The 16,735-nt window shown below is 32.6% G+C and overlaps 2 protein-coding genes across 2 annotated transcripts; one reads left to right on the forward strand and one right to left on the reverse strand.

The window, feature by feature from the left end:
• Positions 1-6,437: 6,437 nt before the first annotated feature.
• On the reverse strand, positions 6,438-11,877 carry LOC137828249 (cysteine and histidine-rich domain-containing protein RAR1). Its single transcript, XM_068634731.1, has 5 exons — positions 11,575-11,877; positions 8,194-8,276; positions 7,277-7,428; positions 6,922-7,157; positions 6,438-6,802 (listed from the first exon to the last, which is right to left on the reverse strand). The coding sequence occupies exons 1-5, from the start codon at positions 11,674-11,676 to the stop codon at positions 6,704-6,706; spliced, it is 672 nt and encodes a 223-aa protein (XP_068490832.1). The 5' UTR covers positions 11,677-11,877; the 3' UTR covers positions 6,438-6,703.
• Positions 11,878-15,036: 3,159 nt separating this feature from the next.
• On the forward strand, positions 15,037-16,686 carry LOC137828015 (uncharacterized). The gene is made up of 2 exons (XM_068634410.1): positions 15,037-16,286; positions 16,533-16,686. The coding sequence occupies exons 1-2, from the start codon at positions 15,037-15,039 to the stop codon at positions 16,684-16,686; spliced, it is 1,404 nt and encodes a 467-aa protein (XP_068490511.1).
• The last annotated feature ends 49 nt before the right edge of the window (positions 16,687-16,735 follow it).

The raw sequence follows: 16,735 nt of genomic DNA on the forward strand, positions 1-16,735 counted from the left end.
CTATGCTTTCTATCAGAATAAGTGGTAGTTTGGTGGGTTTTTTTCCCTGCAGTCGAGGTGTAAGACAAGGTGATCCATTGTCTCCTTTACTTTTTTGTCTTGCAGAGGAAGTTCTTAGTAGAGGTATTTCTAAGCTTGTGAATGATAAGAAGATTTTAAATATGGCTAGTCCGAAAGGTTATCTCACTCCCTCTCATATTTTGTATGCTGATGACATTTTTATTTTCTGTAGGGGGGATATTAAGTCTCTTCGAAATTTGAGTACTTTTCTTAAAACATATGGTGATTTTTCTGGTCAATATATTAATAACTCTAAAAGTAGTTTCTTCACCATGGATAATTCTCCAAGATTTGTCACCAAAATTCAAAATATTCTTTCTTGTAGTCATGGTTGTTTGCCTTTCAATTATTTAGGAGTGCCTATCTTTGTTGGTGCTCCAAAGTGTCGATTTCTTCAACCTTTGGCTGATAAAGTCAAATTGAAGCTAGCATCTTGGAAAGGTAAATCTCTTAGCATGATGGGTCGGATCCAGCTGGTCAATACAGTGATTACTGGATTTCTAGCTTATAGTTTTAATATGTATAAATGGCCAGTTTCTCTTATTAAGCAAGTTGAGCAGTGGTGCCGGAATTTTATTTGGACTGGTGATATTATGAAAAAAGGTATCGCTACTGTTAATTGGGCGAAAATTTGTTCACCTCTTGAGGATGGAGGCTTGAATATTATTAATCTTCATCATGAAAATAATTCATATCTTCTTAAGCTTGCTTGGAACTTCGCTTATAGCAACAAACCTTGGTCTTTACTCTTGAAAGCCAGAGTTCTTAAATCAAAATACGAGTTTAGAATGGTTTATAGATCCTCCTCTCTTTGGCTTGGAATTAAACAATTTTATTCTATCATACTTGATTATACTTCTTGGACTGTTGGTACAGGTTCTTTTATTAATTTCTGGAATGATAAATGGTGTTCTACTACTTCTTTAGCAAATATTGCAGGGTTATCTGATGGGGCTAACATTCCGGATACAGTCTCTCAATTTTGGTCAGGTTATGATTGGAATATTCCCTTATCTTTACAGCAGATGCCGCATTTTTTTAATCATATCATGGTTGGAGAGGAACAAGATATTCCTAATTGGATTCTAGATGAGTCTGGTCGTTTCACTCTTAAATCGGCTAGGACTTTTTTCTTGGAACCAGGAGTTCCAGGTTGTTGGGGTAAGTTCATTTGGTCTTCATCTATTCCGCCTTCCAAAACTTTAGTACTCTGGAAAATTTTTCATGGGAGACTTCCTACAGATCTGCATATTCAGAATAAGGGTTTGCATATATGTTCTATGTGTACGCTTTGTGAAAAGCATGAAGAATCTATTCAACATCTATTTTTTGAATGTTCTAATGCATTACATATTTGGAGTTGGGTTCGACAGATTTTTCTTACTTCTCATTTCTCTAATAAGGATGATCTTCTTTCTTTTATTAAGAGTGATGGTAGTCCTTTGGTTAAATTGATTAAACTTGCTGTGACAACCTTTTTCTATATGGATGATATGGCGTATGAGGAATTATGCTAGATTTCAGGATAAGATTGAGGTTTCTAAGGCTATTTCGGTAATTAAAGATTTAACTCGTCTAGTGGGAAATTCGTCTAAAGCTTCAATGAAGAATGATATGTTGGATTTCAACGTGATTAAGTTTTTTGGTATTAAGACTCGTAGTGGGAAAGTTCTTCATCCTCTTCCAGTTAGATGGGAATTTCCTTCACCAGGCTGGGTTAAAATTAACACTGATGGGGCTGCTAGGGGTATCCTGGACTTGCTACTTGTGGAGGTATTTTTCGTGGGAGTATGGGAGAATTTATTGGTGCTTTTTCAGGGTTTCTTGAAGTTCAAACTGCTTTGGTTGCTGAGTTTTATGGAGTTATACATGCTATGGAGGAAGCTCAAAAGATGGGACTTACTAATGTTTGGCTTGAATGTGATTCTGTCTTGGTTTGTGTTGCGTTTACTGCTAGGACTACTGTTCCGTGGATGCTTCGTAATCGATGGAATACTTGTCTTAATTTCTGTAGGACAATCAGGTTTAGGGTTACTCATATTTTTCGTGAGAGAAATGCATGTGCTGATAAGTTGGCTAATTTAGGGTTCATTCATAGACAATCATTTCATTGGTATAATAGACTTCCATCTAGTCTGTTCTTAGAATTCTTTATGAATAGGTATAGTCTACCTATGTATCGTTTTTGTTAACATGTGGGTTTTGGTCTAGTCCCCCCATATTTTTGTATTTTCTTTCTTTTTCCTTTTTTTAATAATACTTTTTTCATGTGATGGCAGATGATTGTTGTTACTTGAGATGTCAGCCTAGCTGAGATGTCAAGTTGCATAGTGATGCCTAACATGAAAATTTTCATTAAAAAATATAGTAAAATGGTTTAAAGTTCTTTCTTATTTATTAACTAAAAAAAAGGCCCTTCCTTCCTATTATTTTTAATATTATCATTTATTTATTATTGTTAATATTATTAATGATATTAACAATGTGTCGGGTGTTGAAAATGCGCTTCCTTTCTTGCCTTTTTCTTTATGCAAAGCTTTCTTAAGTTTTTTTCTCTCTTTTTTTTCTAAGATTCTCATCCCAATTTTTATAATTTTTACAATCAAAACTTATTCTGCAATAGCCTACTAACCTAAGGTCAATTGTATTTAGTTATATGTAATGTCTCATTAATCTAAAAGTCATTTAAATTATTTCTTTATCAATGTTTGAACTCAATTTTAATTTGATAGTTGAAAAAAAGTTATATAACTGTATTTGACTGTTTTTAAGTATCTTATTCTAGATTTTTAGAATTTATAGGAGTTCTCCCACCCGTTTTTGAATTAATTTCTACATGAATGGACATTAAATGCTCTAAACTTACTTCGATTCCATGAAATTGAGATTTTGCACACAAAGTGATTAAGCAATAATGTTAATATTTGATAAAATTTACTTAATATACAATTCAAAATGTGTAATTTCATTTTATTCTCTTAATAAATATTTTTTGTTTATATAGATTTATGTCTTGTCTAATAATATGTGTATATATTTGATAAATGAATGATCTAATAAAAAAAATATAATTTTGTTATTATAATAAAAGAGTTGTTTTATTATAATAATATCTTTATTTGTGACAACTTAATATTTTTGTTCGTTATTGATCTAAACAAATATTTTATGAAAATTGTACTTATATATATAATATGAGATTTATTTAAAATTATTAATAGTTTTACATGAACTCCTACATAAAGTTAAAAATAATAATATTTTGAAGGCGTTAGACGCTCCAAATTCTAGCATTAAATTAACATCTTAACATGATTTGTTGTTTTTTCATACTGCCTCATCTGTGATAAATTCTTATAAAGGATTTTATATTTCATGATTCATAAAGTTCATAATATGCCTTTTTATTAACATTTTACTTATATATATAATTAACTTAATTCTACACATTTCAAATTTTATATTTCTAGCCAATGGACTTTAAATCTTTCATAATATTACGAACCAGAAACTGAATTTGCTAAATATAATGTTTATGTTATACTGTTTCTTATATGGTTATAAATGTTGTGATCTCTTAATGTCTTAATGTACAAATTATTTAAAACAATTATATTGTATTCTTAGCGACTGAATTGTGTGCCTGTTTTGGATAGGTTGTTTCAGAAAAAGTAATCACTTTAATTTTTATATTTTTAAACATACAAAAATAAGCTCAATCAAATATAAACATTATTCTAATGAAATATATTATAATGAGTTTATTCTAATTTATAATACAGTTTTAGAAATACAAAACAGAAATTAGGTGTGTTATAAGAGATAAAAGCCCATAGCTATTGGGCTTTTACTTATTCATAAGTCGAGAGAGTTCTCTGGAATTTATCTCCGCTTTTGCTTTCTTAATCCCCAAATTTCAACCTGCACCCCATCATGTGTGAAATGTTGGAATTATCCTTATGACACCTACTTTTCCCGCGCCTAGTTCATCTCCATTATCCCTTCTACCTGCGGTCTTCATCCACGACTCTTTCCGTTTCACCATTCTTCATATGTTCCTTTTCCTTATCCTGTCTATTGCATAAGAAATAAACACATAGTGTATATATATGAAAATAATTTATTTCATAGATAGAACTTTCATTCTTACCGAACTCTTCACTCAACTTTGTCTTTTGAAAGAACTTCTTTGTATAGACATACTACAATGCTTACAACAAATAGATTTACATTATTATTCAGATTATAAATTATGGTTATCTTGAAAAATCTTTTGTCACTTGTCTCGTCCACTATTGTCAGATGCTCCAATTACTGTTATTTGATTCTTTTTACTTTGTCTTTATGGTAGACAATGTCTTGACATATTACGGTTAATGGACTTTTCAATAATACATGTCTTCACTGTAGAGATAAAGATTGAACTGTAATGACTCATCATCAGTAGTGGTTTTGTCTGAACCTTTTGAAGAAGTAGCTTTTTGAAAAGCTCTTTCAAACTCTTCTTTTGAGGTCATTGATGTTAAGACTGTCATTAATAGTTGTTTCTAAGAATAATGCATCTTTTTTTAGTGGAAGACTATCTTTGCTTCATGAATTATGTTTTAACCATTCTTGAATCATGTTTTTGCACACTAAATTATTATTGAACTTCTTTCACCATTTTATCTTTATCTTTCTTAACAACATTTTGATTTCGATTCTTTCATATGGCTGTATCAAAGTATAACCTCAGGCTAATGTCTAAGTAATAGCTTTAGAAGTTATGAAAGATATTAACCTATATTCTAATTTTGTCGAAAATACAAATACACTTTGAAAATATTGAAGGTAATGATCCAAAATCAACAAATCATTTTATAAATCACTTTGGAAATTTCAAAGATATTCTTTTTTTTAACTAGATAAATCAAGAATGTTTATCTGATTTAACAAATAATACGTTTACCTTTCAATTCACTTATTGATTAATCAGTACAGTTTTTCTTGTTTGCAGAAACAAAACCAATGAACCTACAATTTCATGGACAAAACTAGAATTCCGAAAATTGTGAGTATCTAAATAAAAAATTGATGGGGTGAAGAAAGCAATACCCATTTATCGGTCATGTTTAACGGCAAAAATCTATTACTGTAGTATAAATCTTAGTACGAAAACGAGACTATCACCTTTTACACTATTATTAAGTTCACTGATATAGTCTTCTCTCTCTCCCTCACATACAATTTATGAAAATTTGATTGATATTTCAAGATCTTTCAATTTTAAAAATTAAAATAATGATTATTTTTATATTATGTTATGATACTCAAATACGATGTATTTTATTTTAATTTTATAACAAACACTCTTTTTTAAAAATCTACGTATAAGATAGTGACTGTTATTATTGTAAATATGCTATTACCTTGTACGTACAAATAATTTATAATTGTTATTCTTTTCTAAATTATTTTAAATAAAAACTTTCAAGTATTATTATGCAACGGTAAAATCTCAATGCTAATACCTCAGTTAACAATATTTTTTTTTCAAATTTAAATTGTCATATAGATAGTTTTAATACAAATATTATTAAATAAAAACTAAATTATTATTTATGCAAATATTATATGGGACATGTACAAATCTTTGAACCTATATCGCATTAAATTTTTTTACCTTTTTAACATTAAGTTAATCCACTAAATTTGCCACATTCCTGTACGCTAACAAGATGATGAGATTTCCTATAAATTTCAATCCACCACAGAAAAAGTGCTTTAAGTGTCAAAACTAGTTATTTATTATTATTAAAGTTCATTTTATTTACTTTTAATCTCTCAAAAGGTCTAAACTAGTTATTTTTTATTATTAAAGTTGATTTTAAAAGTAGATGAATAACATTTATATCAAGAATCTATATTTTTCCCCACTAAACACAAGTGTCACATTGCTGTTGTTATAAAACAATATCACGTAATAATAGGAACCAAAAATGAAATATTGATTTTTAAAAAACTAAAATCAAAATGTACTAATTTAAGAATTACTACAAAATATATTTAAGTCGTCTCTTTCTTATTGGCTAACTCCCAATGAATTATACCATTTGTACAACCATTACACACACATCCTTTAGCTTTCGTCTCCTTAATTAATTCTATTATATGAACAATTCTCTTCTCGCTTCTCATTGTAAAAAAGTAACTAAATTTGTACCATAAGAGTAAGCTCTCTTTTGCCTTAAAATGTGATAGCTAAGTAATGACATCATCAAGATAGCCCAATGCCGTGTTTTAAGCCGGAAAACATATATTTTGGCTCCAAAGAAACAAGGCCATTGTGAACAAAACCATAGTTTAACATCTTTCAAGATTAGCCGAATCCAAACCAGTCAAACAAAAGCAAATTACGACATTCGAATAACTCAGGAAAACAGATTCACATAGTACACTATCACAGTAACCATCCTGATGGATTCACTAAGAAAATTAACAATAGAGGTTGGCCAATTGAAAGGAGGTGAGGTATGCAACAAGAGTACTGTTGTTTTGTTCCAGTAATTAATCAATGACACCAAAACATCAATCAACAATACCTTTTCCATCTCAATGTAAGTATCAGCTACTGTAAGGACAAAAAAAATGCTCTTTGGTGCCTTCAGTGTGACTCTGGATCCGCATTATGCCATCCCTTTGTGCAAGGAGGAATACTCATAAACTCATCAAATTCTTTTACATGAATATCACAGCACTTCCACTACAAAAAAAGAGGAAAAATACAGTTCTCAGAGGCCACGTCTCAACTACATTACAAGCATTGATTTAGAAAGAAATGAGATAAAACTAAGAACATTCAGTGGAATACTCAATACTCACCCCTCTCATCCGGTCATGAAAAACGGCAGGACCAGGATGGTAGCTGCAAGCAGTGTCATTATTATCCTTTTCCTTGAAAGTCTGACCGCATCCTTTATTTTTGCATATTTGGGGCTCATTTAAATTCACTATCTTCTCAGGTTTCGGAGCCTGAACACTTGAATTGATGACAGCAGAGGCATTTCCAACAAGATTTGGGGACTTGTTTACAACATTAACAGGTTTGCTTTGTGAACCTAAAGAAGAGAGGGGTAGGAGAAAGAAAATTAGCTTTGGAAGCATGACATGGGGGATTACTAAAAAATAACTAATCAAAGGACTTGAGACAATGCCATGAGCAGAAGCATGTGGATACCATGATCTGAGCAAAAGAAACCCTGCCTACATCTGGAACAAGAGTCCTTTGATGAAGCATTGGTTGAAGAAACAGCAGTTGGCGAGGGCATGGTGTTCTTCTTCACTGGAGCAATTACTTGCTTAACTGTTGTATGTTTTCCAGTCTTACATCTTCATCACAGAGAGAAACTTTGATCAACATATGCAGCGAATATTAAAATAAACTAAAAAGTAATGGACCAAACCGACTTAATTTTTTATACTACGGGAATATTGCCGCAAGTAAAAGTAAAATAAGCTGTTTCATTGCTAGCATCATTTAAGCCAATCAACCATGTTTTCCAAACTCAGCATACATATGATCATTACATTATGTAATATCTAATACTATAAAGAATCCAACACAGATATAAAGAATCAATTGAAAATGTTTTATAAGAAAATTTATACAAGAATAACTGCTAGGTGGAAACCACTTCTAGTTTCCATTTCATTAATGTTACATTTAGAAACCATATTTTACTCAGTGAGCATTTACTGCCACCAAAAGCATGTTTGAAGTACGAATTGGTGACGAAGAATGGACTCATGCCAGTGAGAAACAAAGATTGGAGATTTTAAAATACAGATCATTGCACATGAAACATGAGTATTCAGAACGTGATGTTACTTCCCCGTATATGAAGATGAAATCAACCCATGCAGATCTGGTAAATGAAATTTAGAGTAAAACATCCATCATCAACCTAGCATATTTTGACAACCCATCTCTAGGATTCTTTTCCTTTCTACATAACAGAAAGTCATCTCTACGACCTATTAATAGATTCTACCCAAAAAAGGTGAACTCTTTCAAATTAACAGTTGACTGCAGACCAAACATCATATTCTAAAACAGGAAAATATAGAAAAGGAAAAAGAAAGTATATCTCTCACCCCGGAATTTCCAAAAACAAGCTAAAATCATGACTTCTTTTCTTGCAACAACTCCATTCTTTAGTTCCATCATGAAATATAGGCTGGAAAATAAAGGAGAAACGTAATCAATTACAATAAACTGATAACTAATCTTCATAGAAAGAATACATTGTGAAGAAACAGATTTATAGACATTGGACTTACTCCCTGAACATTGGAAGATGCCCCAGCAGCATTAAATCCAAATCCCAAACATGCCAGATGGAAAGTGAATCGGTAAGATCTCAAACAGATGCCGCATCATAAATCAACAAAAATGATATAACAAGGCATATAAATTTGAACTAAGTTCACAATCATGAGTATGCATTAATGATGACATTAACTAAAAGGAAATTACCAAAGCTCGGGAAACAATAGATGAACTGAACAGTATGGAAGAAAATACCAGTTTTAGTAACTTTTAATATAGAGTGCTAGCCGCTCTGCTGCTATCATGCCACTATTGACAAACTAGGTGTAGCTACCAAAGATGAAGAGATATGTTGAAAACTAGAACCAAATGACAAATCAAGACAGACCAGGCGTAGCTACCACAGATGAAGAGTTATGTTGAAAACTAGAACCAAATGACAAATCAAGACCCCTAGAAATTAAGGATTAAGCATCATTGGTACAAATTATATTAGATCAAAGAAAATGGAAAACATCCCACATAAAGAGAAGGGTCATGCTTACTAGTGTCGAGCACTAGTTAGGGAATTAAAAGGAGAAAGTTCTACTACAAATCATTTGCAGGCACATTAAAAAGTCATAGGAAGCGCATATTGACACATCCTAAAGAAAATCATTTCTCTTCTAATTCCTTGATTAATGCCATAAGAGCTCTGGTTAACATTTGTCAAAAGAAAAATAGAATCAATTGTATCATTAATTAAGAAAAAAAAATAGAACCAAATGATAAATGATTGGCTATTATCTCACATCTCAAAAATTCATAATTGTGGTGTTCTCCCCTAGAGCTTTAATGTGAATTCCCTTTCAAAAATCTCGAAATTATATCTGCGCATATGTATACTTTCAATTGAGAGTTGAGTGAAAAGCATTATACTTTGAAACATTAATTTCCAAGTGGATGCACAAAGGGTTGACCATGGTGGTTAAATTCACAGTCTTACAAGTAAGATCATATAGTCTTACTATTTTCCCATGCCTCAGCAATCCCAATCACATTCGGACTCATTTCTTACAAGTGTAGGACTGAATTGCATTCTTACTGTATGATGGTGGGATTGATGATTTATCTGATCCTACTCAGACTCATTTCTTTTGAAAAAAACCTAACATATCTAACCCATTTTTGGCTGACCCATTACATTAAAACCCCAACACTTTACCTTTGGTACTCCTCATTTTTTTTTGCTTCTCTCATTGAACATAAAAGTTCCAAATCCCTAGTCGGTTCTTTTGCTTCTGTGTTCAGCACTCTACACTCAATTGCACCTCAGCATGGATTTCTTCTGCTTCTGCAATCAACATTTGGTTAGTTTGACTTGCTTTGGTGTGGTTACTCCACTGTTTAGGACCCTGGGTTCAAGTTTCAGATCTCTGCTGGTTCCACTCCCCTAATCTGTTCTGCTATTCATAATGTTTTTAAGTGGAAAAGGAACTAGGAACTGCTAGGGAGGGTAATGAGGGAGGAAGGGGTACAGTACAGGTACTGTTAAAGTTGGAAACATATCTGTTGGTGCCATTCGTGGGGTTCAAAATTTGGAATTGGCGTGACTTGTAAGTTTATAGCTGTTAGAAATTTAAAATGATTTTGCTTATTTGCTACTTTTAATGCATTCATGCGTCTTCAAATATAGTTTTGCATTTTAGATATCCAAATTACAATTACATGACTTACTTGTGTTCACACTAGAGAACACACATTGGGGAATCCTAAAGCCAGGTAGGAACTCAAAAAACCACGACATGTTCAACACAGTCTGCCCTGACGTGACCTAAATGGATAACACAATTTAACATGACTTTTAAAGGTCCTATAATGGTTCCTGCCTTTTTTCGAGAAGTAGCATACATAATGTAATGCCTCACACCTTAGTCATGCGTGTAAAACTCTGATGCAGTTATACTACAATTTGTTTCACATATCCATATCTGGTACCGATATTCTATGATACTCCACCGGTACATATAACCTATGAAGTAAGGATACTTCTATGGTGACTAATTTATAATTTTTTATTTTGACAATGTCTAACAAATGTGATTTTAATTTGAATCTGCACAATTGCAATTATATATTTATTATGTTTTAAGAATTTTTGTACATTTTTAAATATGCATATATCACTTATTGTATCCGTTTATTCTTAAAATAAGCATATGATCATATTAGCTAGACATCGTATCTGCTATCTTATCCATGCTTCATAAGTGGGAAGAATCTATAAGCTTTTTGAACTAGGGCCAAGGGCTCGAGGCCCGTTGGTATTAAGACAGGGATGTGAGAGTAAGCAGGTTACAGTGATCAGTCTATGGACGTCAACCGGTCAACAAGTTGGTTCTACATTTGTCAGACACCAGGCTCGCTGGAAACTATCTAACCAATCCATCAATGAATGGGCTGATTCTCAGCTGCATGGTCCAACTTGTTTCCCTAACCTTGTCAATCCTAGGTAAGATCTCGATTTTGACTACCTTAATCATTAATTAACCTAAATCACCCCTACCTTTCAGATAAATAAAACCAAGCAGCTCTAACTTTGTTTTGGTATCATACGGATCCTTGGCCAAAGTGCTAAAGTACTACCATAGATGTGCCAGCTTCCACAGAATGAATTTAGCTCTTCTAATATGAGTAAACCACTTAGAAAAGAAAAGTGAAAGTGGAATGTCTCAAGTTCCCAACTTTCAACAATTAAAGAGAAAATCAAACGAGTATACACATTAAGCAATTCATAGTTTATCGCACTCCTGCTCGTGCATGCAATATCAGGCGACACCATCACGAGTTAATTTCCTCATCAATGATGGAAATTTCTTACTATTTGCTCTAACGCGATTTTTCACACATCCAAATCCCACAATAAAAGGCACAAGCTTAAACAAACCAAGATCTTTAATATGCTGCAATGACGAATTACATAAGCGAAGGCGGAAGAACAGAGTTGACCGCAAACCAATTTGCAGAGAGATAAAGTAATTATAGAATAATTGTGGGAAGACTTAGGCAATAGAATAAAGTGCTATTGAAAGAAGAGCATAAGTTAGGGCAGGGTATTGAGTGAAAAATGAAGAATGGGGAGTTATAGAACAGAATTATCCGAAGTGCATATGGGTTGTGATAAAGGTGGAAACTTGGATATGAGGGTTATGAGTGAGAGAGAGTACCGAATCATGGTACCGACAGGAACCGTCGGGATTGTCGTCCTCGGAGAAAGTGGCGTCGCAGCCAATCCTCTGGCATCGAACTTTAAGTGATGTCTTCTCCATCCTCTGGCTTTGTCTCCACAGCTTTGAGGGGCAAGAGAATAACAGAAGAGGACTTTACCTTGTGAGAACTCAAACGGGTTGGGCTTTGATTCTGTTCAATACTTGAAAATTGAAATAGAATAAAGGGGGAAAAGAAATAAAGAGGTGATTCCCCTCAGTTTCCACTCAAGTTCCAGGAGGTACCAGATTTTGAGTTATGTTACATACCTGTAACTCAACCTCAATTTCAATGATTTTTTTTTTAAAAAAAAAGTTCATAAACGTTACGGAATATTCTCACCATTTTTTTACCATGTAATTTGTTTGAAATTACTTATCTATTTTATATACTTTTAAATTTTATCCATTTAGATAACTTCAAACAAAATTGTAAAAAGATGCCCACTCACTCTCTTTCCCAAGATTATGACTGATGATTGTCTCTCAACAGAATTCTGAATGAGATATTTTACATTAACTGTTTTTAGATTAAAATAATCTAATTAATAAAAATATAAGCTATATTGATAAATATATTAAAAAAATATGACAAAAGTAGTTTCAAAGAAAAAATATATATAAATTTATGATAGATCGATTGCTTCCTATTAAATTAATAACTTATTTTAATATTGATAGATTATATAATTGTTTTCTAAACTACTATAATTTTTTATCTTGTTTGTAAAAAAAACAAGAGTACACTTAGAAATACATTTTTTTCTTCTTATATATTCATTTTATAGATTACAAATTATTAAAACCCGAAAGTAAAAACAAAAGTTCATTGAAAAAACTGGAACTAGGATGAAAACAAATAAGTTTTATCTTAGATTGTAAAAGGTTATAAAAAAATATTAATTAGTTTATATCATTAAAAATTTAATTATATCCTATTTATTTAATAATTTGTCTTCATATATAGCTTGCCTTCAAATATTTTTGTTGGGCATTACTCTAATATCTTCAAATACTTATGTTAATCATTACAACACCTCAAGTCAATGTCTCTTTTCCCCCTTAACAATAAACATCATATTTTAATAACATAGGTTGACGTAGATTATGATATTTTTTAAATACTATGATATTAATCACTCACTTTCATGTTTTTCTTAGCGATTCTCTTATTTGGTGGAAAAATTGTTGAACAATATACTATTTATAAATATACAATTGAATTTGCTTTAATAATATTATTAGTGGATAGTAAAGTGTTTTGGCTAAAATAATTACTTAAATATTTTTAAGTTTTAATTGATGAGTTAGGTTCTTTTATGAAAAAAATTGGTCATATATATTGTTTAACCCTTCTTGTCACGAGAGATCCAAATATAGATATTAATTGTAATTTTATTTGTGAGTTTGTTTAAAGATAACATTTAACTCTCATTCATCTTAACATCCAGCATCAAATATGTGACATATTAACAAAGAGTCTTCCTACTATTAAATATCATCAATATTTATTCTCAAGAGGAGAATATTTAATAAAATATAAATAGATATTATAAATATTATACAATCAATTGTTTTTGTTTAGATTGATAGTATTTTTGTTATTATATATAGTTTTTTCTTTTACTTAAATATACATATTTGGATTCAATGAATTATTTTATTTATTTCTCTCTTATAATTCAGTTCACGTGGGTTGACTCCACGGGTTGAACTAAAAACGAGTCAATTTAATCCCATTTACGGTTTGGTGAAGCAAAAACTAGGGGTTGATAAGTTAAGTGGAATGACTCATTCAAACATAATTCTTCTCTCCTAATTAATTTTATTTATCTATTGTGATAAAATAAAGAAGATGGACTTAACCTACCTATTTATATTGCAAATTACCTATCTCACTAAATATTAACCATAATTAACCATAATTAGAAAGCGATATAGTAAGTAAAAATTAAAATGTTGACATATAATTGGACAAAGAGATAAATTAAGTATCTAAACCATTAAAATACTATTGAACACCAATTTAGTTTTTAAAAAAATGTCAACCTATATAACTAAAAATAATAAATAACCATAATAAGAAATAAAAGGATTATAAAAGGTTGTTGATGAATTACCTGTTAACCTCCATCAACTTTTTTCTAATCTAACTTTCTCGAAATAATAATGAAATGAGGCGAGTCACGAATTTAAAGTATTTTTTACGCTTAAATCTGAGTTTGTAATGTTGGTTATCTAGTATTTCTAGTATTTATGATCTAAATTACACTATTAATTTTCTTTTCCTTATTGTAACTTGTCATGATGCAAAAGGGTTCACACTTTTATGCCTTATCTATTTCATTTGTTTCTTAATAATAACACACCAAAATGGATTAATCTCCATTAATTTTTTTCCCTTAAATAATTTATGATCTATGAACCCAAGTGATGTTCACGAATATAACCTCCCAATGTGATAGTTAATTGGGCTAGTGTTGGAAAGGTTGACTTTAATGGTTTATGATGTCCCATGTAGATTATAAGTTTAATATGAAATTTTGACTAAAATAGCTCCGACTATTTATTTTCTCCCATAGCATATTGTAAAAATAATATATTATATCAAATAATTAGCTAAATAGCACGGTTTACTGCAACACTTCATAATTTGATTTCATTTTTTACTATTTTCTAAAATTTAAAAAATAAATTATAGTTATTTTACTTTATATATTGTACTGGTAGGCTAAAACCGAGAGGTTTAGGCCGAGAACAACATGTTGAGTAACCAAGGGGTGATAAGGCTAAAACCGAGAGGTTTAGACCGAAAGCGGAAAAGATATACGTTAAAGAATAAAATAAAATATAAATATTATTATAAAAATGAAACCCAATTAAGTTAAAAACCTGCATGAGGGGTGTGTAAATAATAAAAAGGTGTAAAAAGAAAGTCCAAAAGAAAAGGGGAAAAACCCATTAAGGAAACCCTATAAATAGAAGTTCAGAGTAAGAAAAAGGTAAGAGTGAATATTGTCTGATGATACTTTGAAATCATATATGACTTTGGCATCGGAGCGCCTTGCAGGTACCCCCCCAACCTGTGTGAAGGAGAAGCCGAGAGTACCTTGCTGAGGGAGAAGCCGAGAGCACCTTGCTGAGGGAGAAGCCGAGAGCACCTTACAGAGGGAGAAGCCGAGAGCACCTTGCCGAAGGGAGAAGCCGAGAGCACCTTGCCGAGGGAGAAGCCTAACACACTTGCCCAAGAGGGGTCCAGAACATGAACCCAAGAAGAAACTAAGAGAATCCGGCCCAAGAGTAGAGTATTTGTGTAAAGCCTAGTCTTGTCAACCTAGTTTCAGTATTCTCGGTCTTTGTTGTAAGAACATTTTGGCGCCCACCGTGGGGCCGAGAGGTAACTGAAAAAAGGTTGAAGACAAGATGAGTTTAAGAGAAGAACAAGGTGGAGAGCATACAGATAATGTTAATATGCCAATGGCAATGTTGGTACAACTACAAAAAGAATTTGAGACACTAAAAAAGAATAATGAAGAAGAGTTGAGTATGTTGAGAGCCGAAAACGCACACATGAGGAGAAAGTTACAAGAGGAAACAATTTTGAATTCATCTTTCGAAACTGTTCAGCCTGGGATACAAGTGAATGAAAGGCTATATCACAACGAAAGTTCCCAAACCAAAAGAAGATGGCTTGAAAACTCTGGGGTTTGTGCAGGGACATCTTCTAGGAAACATCCGTTTTATGATGTTATAGTTGATACTCCGTTGCCCGACAATTGGAAGAACTTGACCATTGACAAATATGATGGAAGTACGGACCCTGATGAACATATTGCAATATATACTACTCAAATCAGCTTGTATACATGGAATGGTGCTGTTATGTGCAGAGTATTTCCTACAACCCTGAAAGGGGCAGCATTGAGCTGGTTCACACGCCTCCCACCTTTGAGTATAGATTGTTTTGATACGTTGGTGGAAAAGTTCGGCGCTCAGTTTGCAACTAGTCGCCCTCATCATTTAACGTCGATCGCCTTAGTAAACATAAGACAAGAGAAAGGAGAGTCTTTAAGAATGTTCATGGAACGTTTTGGAAAGGTTGCCTTGGGAATTCGAAATCTTAGCCCAGAGATTACCATGCATCACATGATAACGGCACTGAAACCGGGACCATTTGCCGATAGTCTTTGTAAAAAACCCGCGATCAATTTGGATGAACTAAGGCAACGAGCATCAAAATTTATGCAGATGGAAGAACTAAGGGAGTTTCGAAACCAAGTGAGGGTTGATGGAGGTGAGAAGAAGGTGATAGAAAGAGAAAACATACCTGTCGCAAGAAGAGCCCGAGAAGAGTTTAGAAGTCGAAAATTCCAGCAATACACACCTCTAAATACAAACAGAGCAAGAATTCTACAGGAAGCCATGACAGCCGAAATAATACCATCACCAAGAAAAGCAAGAACACCGGAAAGAGCAGACCGCACCAAACATTGTGAATATCATAAAAATCATGGTCATCATATAGAAGAATGCATTGGGTTGAAAGACATAATAGAAGAGTTGATTCATGCGGGACAGTTAAAACGTTTTGTTCGAGGGGGAAATGCAATTGTATGGTTGAGCCCTGAGAGAGATGTGAGAGGGAGAGAGCTGGGTGAAAGAAGGGTGGAAAGGTTTGAAAGGAGAGAAAATAAACGAGTGGAAAAAAGAGATGATAGAAGGATTGGAAGACCAGAAGAAAGAGGAGATAGAGTTTATCAAAACACCCAGTCCGTAAGACGAAGCAGGGAGCGAAGTTTGGGAAGGCCGGTCAGGGGGTTTATAAATACGATCTCGGGAGGTTTCTCTGGGAAGGAATCTTTGTCAGCAAGAAAGCAATATTGAAGAAGTATCTGAGCTGTTAATCATGTTTTTAAAAGAAGAACTTTGCCACCAATGCTTTTCACAGACGAAGACTTTCAAGAAATTGATCCAGATCATGATGATCCTATGGTGATAACAGTGGAAATAGCCGAATATGCTGTCATGAAGACCTTGGTTGATCAAGGGAGTTCGGTTGATATCTTGTTCTAGGATACGTTAACACAAAAGGGTATGTTGATTTGATAACAACATTTGGAAG

The sequence above is a fragment of the Phaseolus vulgaris genome, chromosome 7, assembly GCF_000499845.2.
Source record: "Phaseolus vulgaris cultivar G19833 chromosome 7, P. vulgaris v2.0, whole genome shotgun sequence".
In the NCBI taxonomy this organism is placed as follows: domain Eukaryota; kingdom Viridiplantae; phylum Streptophyta; class Magnoliopsida; order Fabales; family Fabaceae; genus Phaseolus; species Phaseolus vulgaris.

What these genes read in the sequence shown, in the direction of transcription:
- LOC137828249 (XM_068634731.1), bottom strand. Translation starts at nt 11,676, where the DNA reads ATGGAGAAGACATCACTTAAAGTTCGATGCCAGAGGATTGGCTGCGAC. An exon ending in CCTGTCGGTACCATGATTCG is followed by an intron (nt 8,277 to 11,574) that starts GTACTCTCTCTC and finishes TTTATTTTCCAG; the next exon opens with CCTATATTTCATGATGGAAC. An exon ending in TTTCTTTTGCTCAGATCATG is followed by an intron (nt 7,158 to 7,276) that starts GTATCCACATGC and finishes TCTCTTCTTTAG; the next exon opens with GTTCACAAAGCAAACCTGTT.
- LOC137828015 (XM_068634410.1), top strand. Translation starts at nt 15,037, where the DNA reads ATGAGTTTAAGAGAAGAACAAGGTGGAGAGCATACAGATAATGTTAAT. An exon ending in GGTGAAAGAAGGGTGGAAAG is followed by an intron (nt 16,287 to 16,532) that starts GTTTGAAAGGAG and finishes TGTTTTTAAAAG; the next exon opens with AAGAACTTTGCCACCAATGC.